This window comes from Parasteatoda tepidariorum, chromosome 3 (assembly GCF_043381705.1).
Source record: "Parasteatoda tepidariorum isolate YZ-2023 chromosome 3, CAS_Ptep_4.0, whole genome shotgun sequence".
Classification (NCBI taxonomy): Eukaryota; Metazoa; Arthropoda; class Arachnida; order Araneae; family Theridiidae; genus Parasteatoda; species Parasteatoda tepidariorum.
In genome coordinates, this window is record NC_092206.1 from 55,509,800 (window position 1) to 55,525,855 (window position 16,056).

The 16,056-nt window shown below is 28.0% G+C and overlaps 1 protein-coding gene and 1 long non-coding RNA gene across 2 annotated transcripts in view; one reads left to right on the top strand and one right to left on the bottom strand.

Moving 5' to 3' along the window:
- The first annotated feature begins 928 nt into the window (after positions 1-928).
- On the top strand, positions 929-11,930 carry LOC122269071 (uncharacterized). Its single transcript, XR_006224961.2, has 2 exons — positions 929-1,253; positions 11,266-11,930. It is a non-coding gene; the product is annotated as an uncharacterized lncRNA (long non-coding RNA).
- Positions 11,931-12,680: 750 nt separating this feature from the next.
- The window catches only part of LOC107452261 (cadherin-like and PC-esterase domain-containing protein 1), a 250,281-nt gene continuing 246,905 nt past the window's right edge, over positions 12,681-16,056 (bottom strand). Inside the window, exons 24-25 of the mRNA XM_043040510.2 lie at positions 15,817-15,963; positions 12,681-14,951 (exon numbers count right to left, since the gene is read on the bottom strand). Coding sequence (XP_042896444.1) covers positions 14,781-14,951; positions 15,817-15,963 — 318 coding nt within the window. The 3' untranslated portion in view covers positions 12,681-14,780. The remainder of the gene's footprint in view (positions 14,952-15,816; positions 15,964-16,056) is intronic.

A 16,056-nucleotide genomic window follows, 5' to 3' on the forward strand; every position in this document is an offset into this window, starting at 1 on the left:
GATAAAACATTTTAGAGCCTAAAATTCGCATTTCTTTCTAGAAAACACCAACCAGGCGGTATGGTGGGTAGAGTTTTATCTCTGATGACATGGGACTGGGTTCGATTCCCGATGTTAAAAGCTAAGTTCTGATCAGATTGCTCTTTTTTCTACCATGTCTTCAGGCATGCATCAATATTGTCTTCAGATCATAAGTGCGGATGAAACTCAAGCCACACCTAGTAGTTCAATAGTGCGATTTGTTTTATATTTCTGTTACACATACGAAGGTTTGTGTGCTGTGCTCATTACAAAGTACGACATATAAGCCGTTGTCATTTGAAGAACAGATAATACAATTTAGGGATAGATGTCTCAATAAGAATACATATAGGCATACGGCGAAAATTTAACCCGATACCTCCATCAGGTTATAGCGCATTTAGTGAAACGGTGAGACCGCTCGACCAGGGAGGTCACATGACGTTAAGAACCAAACCAAGACCAACCTTTCTTGAAAAGTAGTTGTAGCACTTTATTTACGCCGCACTAGAGCTGCATAATTGGCTAATGGAAACGGTCTGGTTGTTGTTGTAGTTCCTTTACGTCGCACTAGAGCTGCACAATGGACTATTGGCGACGGTCTGGAAAACATCCCTGAAGATGATCTGAAAGCATGCCATCACAATTTTGATCCTCTGTAGAGAAGGTGGCTCCACTGATTGGTAGGCCGACGACCTGAACGCGAAGTCGAGCACTTTACGGTAGCACAGTTTAATGAGGATCGATACCGCACACCTCCGGTCCTATCGCAGGCTGATCAAATTGGTCTCCCACCCACTAACTGACCACTCCCAGTGATGTTTGACTTAGGTGTTCTACCGAGAACCGTGTCTTAACGATCAGTCCACTGGGGAAGCTTTTTTTTGAAAACATTCCATGTAGAGTCATTGGGATTATACTCCAAGAATCGTAGCCAATGAAACCTTTTTTTAACTGCTTAAATGGATTGAAATTTTAATTTATTTCATACGGAATAAGGATATATATTTTTTAACAATCGAAGTATATTCTACTTGTTTTAGAAGTGAACACTCTTTTATTGCCTATTTCCGAACATTGAGGACTGTTAGTTTTAAAAGCAAGCCTTAGTGTGCTTCTGTTATTTTTATCTGTGTGGAATCTAAATCATAAGTTTTATATGTGATTCAATCAAAGAGTTAGTATATAAAAAAGTTATAATTCGCAAAAATTCCGAATGAAAGAAGAAAAAGGTAAGGATTTTTTACAAATTTTGTTTATTTTTAACTCTTTACACTCTATTTAATGAAAAGTTTGATTTCCTGAAGTGTGATTTTTGTTATCATCTTTTATTTAAAAACAATCCTTCAAGATCACAAAACACAACAATGTCTTTAATTTCTGATGCGTGGCATAATCATTCTTTTCTGCAGTTTAGAACATTAAAATGAGTTATAAATACGTTATGTTCAAATCAAATGTATTGGGACTATATAATTAATAACTAATTATGAAATCACGCTGAATTAATTATAAAATTCTTCATATAATATGAATAGTTTTTGGGCTTATTGAGAAATATTAAAAAAAGAAGCTTAATATGAAATCTATTAAAATTGTATATTGTCTTAGAATAAAAAGCGATTTAGTCTGAACTTAGGATGCTATAAGTTATAAGTTTGTAAGCTAATAAGTTTGTTAGAAAAACAAAACAAAAACATTATTGAAATCTGAAAAATCACTATCGAGAAAGGCGTCATTAAAATCATTAAAAACAGCCAGATTTCTGGACGGAATTCGGATTTTTTCTCTCCATGATATCGAACAGGTTTTTATCGACGCTTTTCTTCTGAACATTTGTTATATTTTGAAAAATGTTTTTCTATATCTCTCGCTTAAGTATAAGTTCCCCACCCCCTCTAATACATTCTATTTTCACTTTTAGAAAAAATTCGTATAAGGAACAGTTATTCGAAACATGTATATAAAATTTACTTTAATGCTTCGAACTAATATGGATATTCATAAAAAGTTACCACCGTTATATTGAAATTATGGTTTCACGTGGTGCATTCAATAACTGAAAAACTTGGTATGACAATGATTTCATGTGGAACTTACAAAATAATTTTGTTTGCAATATTATGAACCGGTTAAGTATATACTATACGTATATGTCATTTATATTAATGTAATTTTTTGTTATATCAAAACGGTATTTAAAATGCAGAATATTTCTTGATCAAATCATAATTTTGGCACAAATTTTAAAGTTATTTTATGTGTTCTGCTAGATCTATAGCAATCACAGCATCCTGTTTTTTCGTGTGTTATTATGTATGTAATTTAGTTATGCATATGTGCATGTATATATACTATGTAGAAGTATTCGGTCTGTCTCAGATATTATAAAAAGAATCTTAACACGTAAGTCATTTATTTCTTACTTGACAATTATGTTAACAAAAGTACATTATATTGAGTTTCCTTTATCATTCCTCAATTAAAACGAACTGCTTTACGTGTAACGTATATATTCATTTTAATTAAATTACTTGACAGTAGGTATTAAAGTATTCCCCAAAGAATCTTACAAATGAATTAAAATGGCTTTCTCGGGATAAAAGATTAAGGATTTCTACTTTAAACTAACTTTATTAATACTGTATATTTTGAAAATTGTTTAATTTCAAAATAATTTTTTATAAATTCAGTCATTGAATTGATATAACAGTGCTTCAGGAGGACAAAACTTTTAATCATTTAACTTTATAATTTAAGGATTAAAATTAATACAATTTATTCACCATTTGTTTTTATTTATTTAATATATTACATGATATGAATATTTGTGTTTTACATTACTTCGCAAGATTTAAAGTCACATATTCATTTTGTATTTAGTTTTACTATTTAATAAAATATTTTCTTCAATCTAATTTTGTAACATTAATTTTAAACAATTAGCTATGATAGTTTTGTTAAAAGCTTTTTAACGTTATTATTATTAAAATGAATCACGCATATTTTTGTTTCTATTGTAATTATTTTTCTTGTTTACCTTCAGTAAATGTCCAATCAAGAAAAGCAATCGCAATTTTATTTTTAATACCAATGTTACATAAATGCGAATTCTGTAAATGAATTCACGTTTATTTGATTTATTCCAAATGAAAAGTAATAAATATCTATAGCGAATGGGTGAAACGATAAGCATAGAAGGTAACACATGGTAACAAAATGGAATAAAGTATCAACTAAAATAAAAAAGATCAATATTTTCCAATCGAAATTGTTTATTTGGTATCGTTTTCAAGCGAAGCTTCAACTACGGAAGAAAAGTTTGAATAAATGCTTCGAGTTACGAAATTTTTCCACATTTATTTCAATTTTTCTTTGATAAAACGATGTTTTTTTTATTTTATCGTTTGGAGTAGATTGTAAGGAAAAAATATTTTTTTGAGTAAAAGGGATAATTGTTTAGAAATTTAAACCCTTTGAAACAAGATTCGATTGTTTTATTAAAATCGCTTGCCATGAGTTTTCCTATTCCGGTTTAAATTATTATTTCGATATTAATCGTTCAAAAAAAAAAAAGATTTAAAAAAAAATACAAACTTTTTATTATTATAATTTTACATTCGACTTATTTCTTACTAAATGATATCTATCTATATTAAAAATATTGTGGTGTATAGGTTAGATTATTAAAATACTAATCATTTTTAACACTTTATTTAATTTAATAAAAATTTTCTGATGACTATATAATATTTATACAAAATATTTTTCAATGTGAAATTTAACTGTTAAGAAAAGTTTTTTTTCATGAGAAATTTTTTTTCATCACCTTATGATTAGAACTATTGTTAATGATACGTACTGATGAACGATATCCCGGGTTTATCTTGTGAAATTTTAATAAACGGTCGGTTTGGTGGTAAAAAAAAAACTATTATAAGTCTTTGGTGTTATGATCAAAACTTGGATTTTGGAATTTTTCTTAAACTTTTGCAAGGAATTTATCAAAAATATGAACAAAAATGTTTGTAAAAGTATTATCAACATAATGCTGCCTTTTACAATCAAAGTGTTAGTGATAACTTGTTTAGAGCTATGAGCGTTTTATTTCGAAAAATTTTCTAAGTAAGCTAATTCATTAGCTAAATCCACACACATATTCTCCCTCTGCACGCAGTTAAAAATAAATAATTTAAAAGCAACTTCTTTTTAACAGTATTTACATAACTTTTTGTGATTTCCAGTTTTTATTTTTGATGATTTTGGCCGACTCTGCGTTGATGAGAAAAGCACCCAGATTTTAAATTCTGTCTTTACATTCTTATGAATGATTTCGACCTGTAGTTGATAATTTTTGGGGGGTAAAAAAGTGATAATCCACTAAAACAATTTCACTTCTTCTTATATAAATAAAAGATTGATTTTAAAATTAAAAATCTCGGAAACAAAGAATGATATAGGAATGAAACAAATGGTGTGTTTATTGTGACAACAATAAACATTTCGAACAATCTTTTTAAAATTTAGTTACAAAACTTGGCAGCAGATGGCGTTGTAAAGCGTGATTGAAAATATTACAAAATAGCACGAGTTAATTGATGATTTGCACTTTGTATATATATCTACAGAAACTTAAGTTAACCATTTCAAAATGTATGAATGTTCTTAGTTAATATAATAAATATAATTATATTTTAATTTTTAAAAATCTGTCAATTGTATTAAATTTTATAATATTGAATTTCTAATCGCTACCGATCTGTTAAACTTAGTTCGAATGCATCTAAGTCTTCCTCTCGGTACTGTTTGTATCTTTGATTAACAAACTAGATTTATTTTTTAAGATTGGTATATATTAAAGTACTGATTCTTATTTCATAGAGTTGCGTAAAAATAACTTTACTGACTTTTTTGTCTCGTATCATACTATAATTTTAAGTTGTGTTGTTACCGAACATCAAAACTGGAGTCATCTACATAACACCGAATGGTGCAAAATAACGGCATTGATTTTTCATTACATAAGGAACTGTCTCTGGTTCTTGGTGTAGTCAAACACCAAGAATTATTTGCGGTGTTTCACTTCACCATTTTGGTGTAAAGTATTAGGGGGACCGGAAAAAAATGCCGTTTCGGTGCATTAAATATTCGTTAGTCTTAAAAACCAATTCATTTTTTTTGGATCTATTTCGATCCGCCATTGAAAGGTTGTTGCTAACGAGGGGGAATACATTATTGATTAAAAATAAAATCTTGATAACAAATATCAAATGCACCCCAAATGACATTACTTTCCTGTCCCCCAAATAGATGCACTTTGTCTTGTTAAAATACACAAAAATTTTTTTTCCGTATAGATACATTTTGTAATAATGAACTTTTATTTCTGTTGATGTGTAGCATCGTGCAAGAAAGCAATAAATTTACGCAATTTCGTATTCGATTGTAAACAGTCTACAAACGATATCCAAAGTACACCAAAACGGACGTTTTTGGTAACAAGTATAATTGACTAACGTTGAGAATGCTTTTATGTTTGGTGTAAGCATTCTCAATTATTGGCGTTTATATTTAATTACACTCTGTAAAGTGCATATGAACGTTCAATTTGATTTTAACTTAAAATAATGCATTCTGTCTCAAAATTTTTGGGTTGTTCAACAACGAATTCGGAAAAATATTACAACCACTTTTTACAGGGAATGGAGTCAGACTAGTGGTCGAAACTTTGAGCCATTTTTTTTATTTTTTTAATTTTTTATATTGCTTTTTTCGATATGCATCTGAAACTAACAGTACGCATATTTTTTGCAACAAAATATTTGAAACTGATAACAATAATAATAATAAAAAAAATGAATAAAAAAAACTTAGAATTTACGCAAATTTTTTCTCGTCTAATACTTATTTATTGAGATTTAATTTTACAATAATAATGATAAAAAAATATTAGATTGTACAGTTTAAATTTTTCAAAAACTCGGATATACTAATTAAGTAGATGAATTGTATAATTCTATTAAGTCAGAAAAAAAAGTTTTATTTTGAAGAAACTATTTAATCTTTCAAATTGAGATTTCATTCAGTTTGCAAGTGAGTAAATTAAAATATGACTGATTGTTTTAATGTTTATAACATTATAATTTGCTAATAATAGTTAGCGTTTTCATATCTATTTATTATGATACAGAGTTTACGCAAACCTTTATTTCACTCAACTTTTCATTTCATTGATTACTTATAATCTCAGTATACAAGAAAAAAAAAGACAAAATTTTCCACTTAAAAATACATAGATGTATAAAAATACACGTGAATTATGAAGTGAAAGAAAAATACAACTATATTAGTTTTTATAATTAATTTATTTGTAGTTATATTTTTTTTTACAAAATTCTATATCAACAATATTTAACTGGTTTAGCGTTTATAAATTTAAAAATCTATTCGCTACAGTTTTAAAATAGTGCTAACTTTAGTGCTTGTGTGCATATTTCCAAGACGGATAGAATGCCTTACTAATAAAACTCTGTATTTTGAGCAGAAGTTTACTTCTGATAGTCGTAGTTATTTTGAAATGATAATTTAAGAAATATAACAATAATTTACTATGAATGCACTTGAAAGTTAAATAACTTTAGTAATTTCATCTATCTTCAACAAATGCAAGTTTTTGTAAATTCATTTTATAATTTAAAGATGTGTGACATTATTAGCGTGTTTATTAAACTTCTACAAGAATCGTTAAAAATTAAATTTTTTATTAGCCGTACGGAGAATTAACATAACTTTGTTAAAATATTAAATGTTTAAGTTTTTAACTCTTTGACGCAGAACTTTTATTAAACATATTTTTTCTACGTTTTTTATTATTTTGTACTAATTTAGGTCAAAATAAGTGAAAATACTATATTTAGCATTTTAATAATTTATGGTTATGAAATATACCATGAAACACCAGTGTATTTCCAAACAATCAGTTTTCAAATTTCTCTCAGTTAAATCTACGAGAAAGAGTTATTCGTCATTGAAATTTCTTTAACTTATAAAATAAATTATTGATAAATTCTTCAATATGAATGAAAAAAAAATTCCAATTTGTCTTGGACTTTATATTTTAGTACAAACATAATTCCGATATTCTAACAGATTTGTTTAGTAACTATTTGACTATTTTACGATTAAAAAATACCGAAATATATTTTTACTTGTAGTTTAAGCGTCAGAAAACAATATATAAAAGGGTCACTGGTGTTCCATCTGCATCAAAAGGGTAAAAAATTTTGAAATTTGCTTAAACTCGAACGGATCCCAGATAGCAAGTCACCATACGGCAAACGTTGTATTTTCATTTGGTTAGCCAAAAAAGATTGAAAAATTAAGTTTCCCTTAAACTTTATAATTATACCAGGCTTGTTTCCTTAAAGATTGAATAAAGGCTTGCAAAAATCTTTATAAAAAATTCTAATTTTTTAGTTTTTATTGTAAACCTTGCTTTCTAGATTTGTCCAGGCTCTCTAATCTTAACATTTTGATTTTGTTAAAAATTTAGTGATCAAGCCAACTTTACTTTTAAAGTGTTAAAGAAAATGTATAAAAGCCTGCACAAATGAACGTCGTTTCACAGTAATCGTTATAAAATCTAAAGTGAAAAGGTAAATTTTTTCTTGGTTTGGGAACGCTTTCTACTCTTAATTTGAGAATGATTCCTCCTCGATTTCAGATGGTTTTTCTAGCCTCATTTTGTAATTTCGGATTTAATCTCGGTATAACAAGGTTGTTTATTAAATCTTAATTCGAACCTCATTGCGTGTTAACTAGTATAGTTACATTTAACATTGTTTCAAGCTTGCACGGTTTATTTGCTAATCATAACTTGTTGGGCTTTGTGATAAACCTTATTGCTGACGTTAAAATCAACCTTGCACTTGCTATCTGGGATCAGATTATAAAATTATTTTATAAATTTGTATTTTCAAATTTTTTAAATGCATATTTTTTAGATAATTTTTTTTATTCTTGTAATATATTTTGTAAATTTTTAAATAAATATTACAAAATTTATGCTAATATAAGAAAATTAATTTCTTATGTTTCTAGATTCACGAAATGTTTACACATATTATTAGCAGAAACAATGTTTTCTTATTTAAAAACGTTTGATTAAAAAAATTTTTTTTTTCGAAGTAAAAAGATGTGTCGATATTGTTTTTCAATTTTATAAATATAATATTCAATGAATATTGTTTATTTGGCATACATAAAATACACACACAAAACGTAAATGTTTGTAGCAATATTTTCAACCATATATTTCTATAAAACAACTAAATACAATTGCAGAATGCAAATATTAAGTAGGGAGCAGATATTTAAAAACTTAGTTTTTTAAAAATTGCTACAAAAAATATGCAATGACAAAATTTTTCATTTTAGAAATTCAAGTTACATAATCTTTGAAAGATCTCATTATTTTTCCCTTTTCATTTGTAACTCATGGTTAAAGTGATAAATTTGATTTATATTAAAATCATTCATCATTTTATAATTAAATCACATTAATCACATTGTTCAATTATTGTTAATTATTAATAATAAACGGTAGTTTTAATCCATTGATAACAGCCAGTAATTTTTTAAATCAAAGTTAATCATAAATAGTAACAGGGAGTTATTAATAATATCTCCCATGGATATTACTCTTTACTAAATTTCTTCGTTAATTATTAATAATGACCTTCGTTAATTATTATTAATGACTAATAATGATTAAGTTTATTTCTCTATTCTGTTTCAAAGAATGTTTCTAATGAAACCGAGTAAAAAGTGTTCAATAAGTCATGTTTTAGAGTTTTTTTTCCTTCAAAGTTATGCCTCGTTTAGAACTTGCTGATAAAGAATAAACTTTTAATTAGCTAGGTTTCTTAAATAACATATTTAAATGCCTGGTGAATTTAAAAATATCTGACAAATAAGTGAACTCCATTGTTTGGATTTCATGCACTTGAGCAAGCCATAATTAAGAGAAAATTATCATTGCCATTGCTACAGTTTACATGCATTTTTTTTAAATATAAAATTCGTACATTATATAATACTCTCTACAATAAACTATCATCTTCATGAACAAAAAACAAGTTATACTCTTGTTGCAATATCCAACATTCTCTATCCGAATAATTCATTTGATATAAATATAAAAATCAATTCAGTAAAACGCCGCATTTGGTTCTTTCATCAGTTTTCTATTTGACTACAATTGAACAGTTCAAATGCTCGTCTTTATATAAAAACAGTTGAAATTCAACTTTACTTTACTCTACAATATTTAACAATCATGCTCCACTTAAATTGGAATGAGTTGTGTATCCTTTTTTTCAAAATAAATATTTTCATACATTCAATAAATATTCTTCTTTAAGTACATTTTGTTTCACTTACACTTTAATAGGGATGTCCAGTATATTACGAAAGATATGTATTGTAAAAAGCGCACTTCGATTGTTTTTCAGTTTTATATTTTCAACTAGAATAGTTTTTTTTTCATTATTTGGACGTAGATTACGAACGGGAGTGAACTACTTGCCGTTTGAGAAATTCCCGCTGTGACAGGGAATATGAAATTCAAATTTGTTTTCAATTTTCTAATGTATTTGAAAATAACTACTTCCCAAGCATATCAATTTTTAGGATATCAATCTGCATATCAATTTTTAGGATTCTTTTAAAATTCAATTCCATTTTTTATGCATTTTTTAAAATTTTAAGTCCCTTTTTAGTTTAAATCACGGATTAAAATGTATGATACATAAGAAAAAAAAATGTAATGGTAAAAACACGAAGTCTGGTGAATCCAAGCTTTTACCGGTAAAAACCAAACTTTTACAAAAGAGGCTTGGTAAAAGTTCTAAGTATGCTGTAATATGATTCTAATCCAGTTTTTTTACCAAAGCACTTTCGTGAATTCCAGGTTTTATTGATAAAACCTAGGGTTTACCAAACTTTAGGTGTTTTGGAGTAACATGTGGGTAATACCATCGAAATTGATCAAGCCAATAATTTTGAAAACCGAGATAATGTTTCGAAGTCAATTGATTGCCAGTAACCATTTAGGAAAAAAAAGCCCACGTCATCGTAAATAGCTTTTATCAGTATTCCTAAGCAATATATTAATTTGGGTCTCTTTTCTCAAAACATATAGACAAATAAATGATTTTAGAACATTATTTTTGTTTTGCTATTTATCAACCTGGTAATTTTCGGCAATATACGATATACATGATGCATACGTAATCCAGTATATGCGGTAATGGTATTTCATCAAGTTTCAATCTCATATAATCACTATCAGCTATGTTAGTACCGATAAATGTCCATAGATGTCGCCATTTTTGCGTATTAAAATCGGTAAATAGTAACTTACGGGCCCTTTTTAATAAGATCCTGTTTTGAGCTTGTATTGAGTTAGAAAGCCACTTTTTAATTATGTCATTATTTTTTATTTAGTCATGTAGTCTAAGTGCTTAAGTAATAAGGTCTCTTAGAATGAAAAAAAAGATGATTTTTTCCTAGTTTACATTTCCTAAAATTTTAATGAGTTGTTTAGATAGATTGGATTTTGGGTAAAATAAAATTTGAAATTCGATGCAATTAATTATTTTAATTTAAACAAATAAAATGCTTCGAGAGTTTCGTTTTGTTGATATTTTGTTTGTTCCATTGTCACAGTGGAAATTAATCAGTTGGTAGATGCTTGTTCACTAGTAGTGCTAAATGTAACAAGAAAATTCTACTGTAAGTTTATAAAATGTCTATGTAGCGTTTTCTATAAAAGGTTACACATTGCACAAGAAAACACCATTAACAGAAATGAAGTTCTAACAATGACGACGTCGTGCCATGATGATAAAAATAGGTATTTATTTCTACGTTTTGTGATCACTTTAATTGGTAGAAAGTTTCTAGAACTTCTAATTAAATGCACTTTCTATCTAATGTTAAAGTAAGAAAAGCTAAACTATTTCTAATCTACAATTGTTGATTTCAAATACAAAGTTTTTATTAAATCTGAAAAAAAAAGAAAAGATTTCATTGATATTTTAGTAATGATAAACGCAAGTTTAATTTAAATTTGTGGCAAATAACTGTTAAAGAAAACAGAATAAATGTGTTTAAGGTATCTTGCTACCTTAAAGAAAAAAAAAAAAATCAGTGAAAGTTATGAGCTTGAATTTTCTTTTTCAGAATTAGCAAATTTGGAAAAATGCACTTGAAACATTACGATTACAGAAACATGTTTTTATGGGGTTATGGTTACATCAAAGATTATGTGTTTGTGCCCCCTATGCAATATGATTTAACAGAATTACGAGGAAGGATCGAAGCTTCATTAGTCACCATGATGTAGTGAGTGTGGCAAGAGTTTGACTACAGGTTTGAAATCTGTCTGTGACCCAAGGGACATTGGTGAAAAAAAGAACTTGTGATATTTCTTTATCAAAGTAAAATTTGGTGTATTCGTAATATTTCGCACGTTATAAGCCTCCAAACCACGGAAGAAATTGTAACTCTGTATTTTAATTTGATAAATTTGCATTTTAAAGAGATGCATGCGTAAGCTCTTCAATTAATAGAACAATAATTTTCGAAACTAAACAATTTAAGTAATTAGCTTCATTTTCGATATAAAATAATTTTGACTAGATAATTCTAACTTAGATTTATTTCAAGACCCACCTACACAGAAAGCCACGCCTAAGTTTTTATGTAGGTCAAGTTTTAATTCTTTTTTTTCAAGTTTTATTCTTGCTTGTTACAATGCAACTCAAATAACTGTTATTATAAACTTTTAAATTTTTTTTGAGTATATGTCATATATTTGCTGGACCTTAAATAAACTAAAACCAATATCTAAGCGTTTCCTTTCAATATATGCATGGTCTTTTGTACGAGCATCTTATAATGCTTTTAAATGCATAAAACTTAGAATTATTGGTATTTTTTGGACTTCAACGGCCTTACTTATTAACCACTTCCATTTTAGATCTTAGTTTTCAATCTATTTGGTAGATAAAAGCTATAGGAAATTAATAACGTAAGAAAAATTTATGATAAGATATTTACTAGTGTGTCATTGCAAAAACTTACTGATACAATAATTTTTCATTTAAATGAACTATTTATGTTAAAATTATTAAGAAAAGAAGTTGCTGTTATAAAAAATATGACGTTAAAAATGTCGCAAGATACCTTAAGAAATTGAAAATGCATTGAACATATTGAATTTTAGTATTTAACACGTATATACATTAAATACAGAGACTAACTAGATAAATTACTTATCCTGAAGATATTAATTTAGGATTAAATTTTTTAATAAATATTTGTTTAAATTATAATCTTTTTTTTCCTTTTAACTTATTTAGGAGTTGTATTGTTGGCTAACATCAATTCAATGCAAAACACATCTAATTTAAAAATATACATGAGCATATTTATCATGGTTAAGCAAGCAAAGGCTGCGTAAAATACTTTGACATCCCCAATTATAATTTCTTTTTCTATGTACAGAAGAATATACAGTACATTCCGTAAGTCTTTGTAATATGAACAACACGCATAGGAAAAATAAATTCATCAGAAATCACAGAAAAATAACATGAAAGAAATATAATGTTTATATAAGAATGAATCGATAGATTATACAATACTTTCATATGCACTTTGATTCAAAAATTCGTTAGATATTGTAATGTGTTGTATGAATTCGAGGTAAATTTACTTAATTTTCCCTTAAAACAAAAAAATTGTTGTGACTTAAAAGTCTTAGTTTTTAAAAAAAGGGATTTGCTTAATATAGTTCATATAGTTTTCATATACAGTTTTAATATTATAAATTTAGGATTATTTTATTCATAGCTGGCGAATTAATACAAATGGTTAATTCCATTGTTGTTCGGACAAGTGGACGCTTTCTAATGACATCTGGACAAGCCAAGGTCGCCAGTAATTTTCTTTTTATGAATTAAGTCAAAAAAGTGCGCCTGACGTTTGACAAGAGAGCATGGCATGGGAGAAAGTACGACTTAGCTCAAAACTCCACTGATAGATGGCAGCACCACTCATTCGTGAGGCTACTTCCTCAATTTAGAAATCGATATAAAGCGAAGAAAATACTCTCCAGATTCATGTACCCATGGTACTGCTCAGTGACCGACCCCAGCACTTTCAGTTCCACAGATTTTACGAGCACGTGCACCTCCAGATCGAAGTCTGATTCTCTAACCATTGGGCTACCACGGTCCGGTTAACTATATGAAGATTCTAAAGTGCATATTAAAACTTTGGCAAATTAATATCAATGGAAAACTTTTAAAGTGTATTAAAATTATTTGTCCAAGTATGATTTTTATTTTAATTTTCAGTCGATGCAAAGGAAAAAAAAAGTTAATTTTTTCCATTTTATACTTAGTAGTTCTTTTTTTAAAAATCTAAAGTGAGAAACTTGTTATATGCGAAATGTTTATTAAAATATAACGATGGAAAAGAAATGTTTTCGATTTTTTGAACAATTTAAATATCTTTTTGGACTATTTGTTTCCTACTCAATTCGAATAATAAAAAACACAATTTTTATTGCTGAACTAGAGCTTTTAGGGATCTGCTCCATAAAACTTAGGGGATTGCGTAGAGTTTACAACAAATTCTATTACAAGGAAGAAAGGATGGTACAAAAGAATTTTTATGTCATTTTACATGATATGCAAATACCTAATTAGCAGACAGTTTTTTTTAGAGCGATCATAAAATTTTCGTTTGAAAGTTACCATTTAAACAAATTGAATTTAAAAGTTATTATTCGAACACATGTTGAATAAAAGAGCAAACCGTTAGAAATTTTGGAGTGTATTAAATCATAATATCGTTCAAATTTGCTACAACATTAAGGCTGCAGAAAATTGTACTGTACTGTACCATAGTACTATTTTATGGTTCAAGGTACGGGTATTATGACTCAAGACATTGATATTAGGGTTAAATGAACCAGAGTGTAATTTACGCTAATGCTAACAATTTTTTTGAATCATAGTGCAGTTTTTGTAATACATAAGATACTTTTCATACTTAATAATGATAAATGGAACGAAGAAATAATATGTGCGTATAACCGTATGAAAACAACGAAAGTACTTTTTCAAGGAAAAAAAATACGTATAAAAGTCATGTTAAATGGAATTATTTTATGCAATGAACAGTTTTTTTTTCAAGAAATTACTGAGACAATTTCAAGAAAATAAAAGTCAACTAAACTCGGTTAAGCCCATTGTTTTTTGCTGAAATTCAAGAACACTTGAGAGGTGAAATGCAAAAATAAGAAGTGAACATCTTCATGACGTTGCCACAAAAGCTTTCGAAGTTAAAAGAAAGACTAAAGCCAACTGAAAATTGGTCAATCTTCGCAAAACTGCGTGGAAATGGATTCATAAATGCATAGAAATCAAACAGAATTTCCTTGAAATAAATATAATTTTTGGCGCCAGTTGAAACTCAAAAGTGGATGAAAATTTTGTTCTTGACCATCATCGGTTACCGTCAATTTTCAACTGAGTGTCAGTGTTGTATTTTTTGTTGGAATGTACAAGTATTTTGTCATTTCGACTTCTCTCGACTTAATAAATATACATCGGCTTTCCTCAGGAAAGATATAGCTCTATTCAACAGTTCAACAAAAACTCTGCTATAGCAGCTTATGTTTTTAATCACGTGTCCGATGTAAAATCGGAGCAAATTCGACTGAGCAATATTTCACTATAAATAGAATTTATGGGACCCTCTACGTGATATCTGGGTTGACGACTGCCACCAGATCCTGTATTCCTTCTGGTTCTCCATCGTGGGAAATCATCATCTAATGACGGAACTTTAACAACCTGTAAAGTATGAAGGAGGTTAGATTAACGAAGAATTAAAACCACTGTAATATATGTGACTTAATTCAATAACAACTATAGTGAGCTACATTTTAAATTTTTTTATAGAATGTAACAATAATGAGCGAATAGCGAGTTTTTGCTTATTTTTTTAAAGTTAGCAATTAAAATTCTTTTCATAGGTAGCTCGTTGATCTTATTTAGAATTCTTTTATCATTCTAATACAATAGTCTTTTTTCCAAAATTGAGCAGGCGTTATATGTCATTAGAAAAATTTTGACTATTGCCACAAAGGTCAGTAAATCCTGCCAAGTTCATCAGCCTTGTAAGTTGACCACCTGCCTAAATCGTATACAAAAATCGAATTTTATTCATGTAGTAAAAGGTTGCAAAATCTTCGTAGCCAGAGCAGGTCTTCCTACCCGGGAGTGTTTTTGAACTATATTGTAAACCCCTGATCAGAAAAAATATTTATCTGGGAATTTTCTATGCCATTATGTTTTTCATTAGAATTTCGCTGAAATGGTAAAAAAGTAGCATATATTAATTTAATAATAATTGCATATAGTTTTGTGTAATGATATTTTCATATATTTTTAAAATATACTTTATTATAGCACGAAGGAAAAAAAATCTGGTTCCTTACAGTATGGTAATGTAAATGATATTTGACATTTCCAGTAAAAGGACCATAATTCTGGTTAATAGAACCAAAAAATACGGCATTTAAATCATTCATTTGGTAATTTCTAAGATCAAATGGTATAGGTTTACCGAAAATTCCAACTTATTATTTATTTGTATATTAAGAAACACTTATTATTAAACATGTTTAATTGCTTAATTTTAACTATATTTTCTTACCCTGTGAAAATGGCAAGCGCATTTTCCTTGTAGAAAATCTTTATATCTTGGCACGGTTATATTAAAAGTATCGATTATATCGAAGTTATAATGTTTTGCGAAGTCTGCTAAACCCATACTGTGAAGTAAAAGTTTCCTTTGTTCATCCTGAAAAGAAAAACCAAGTTTATTATTGAAAAAACAAACATTTTGTATAGTAGTTTGTCATTTTACTAAAATAAAAGTGTTTCATTAAATTAA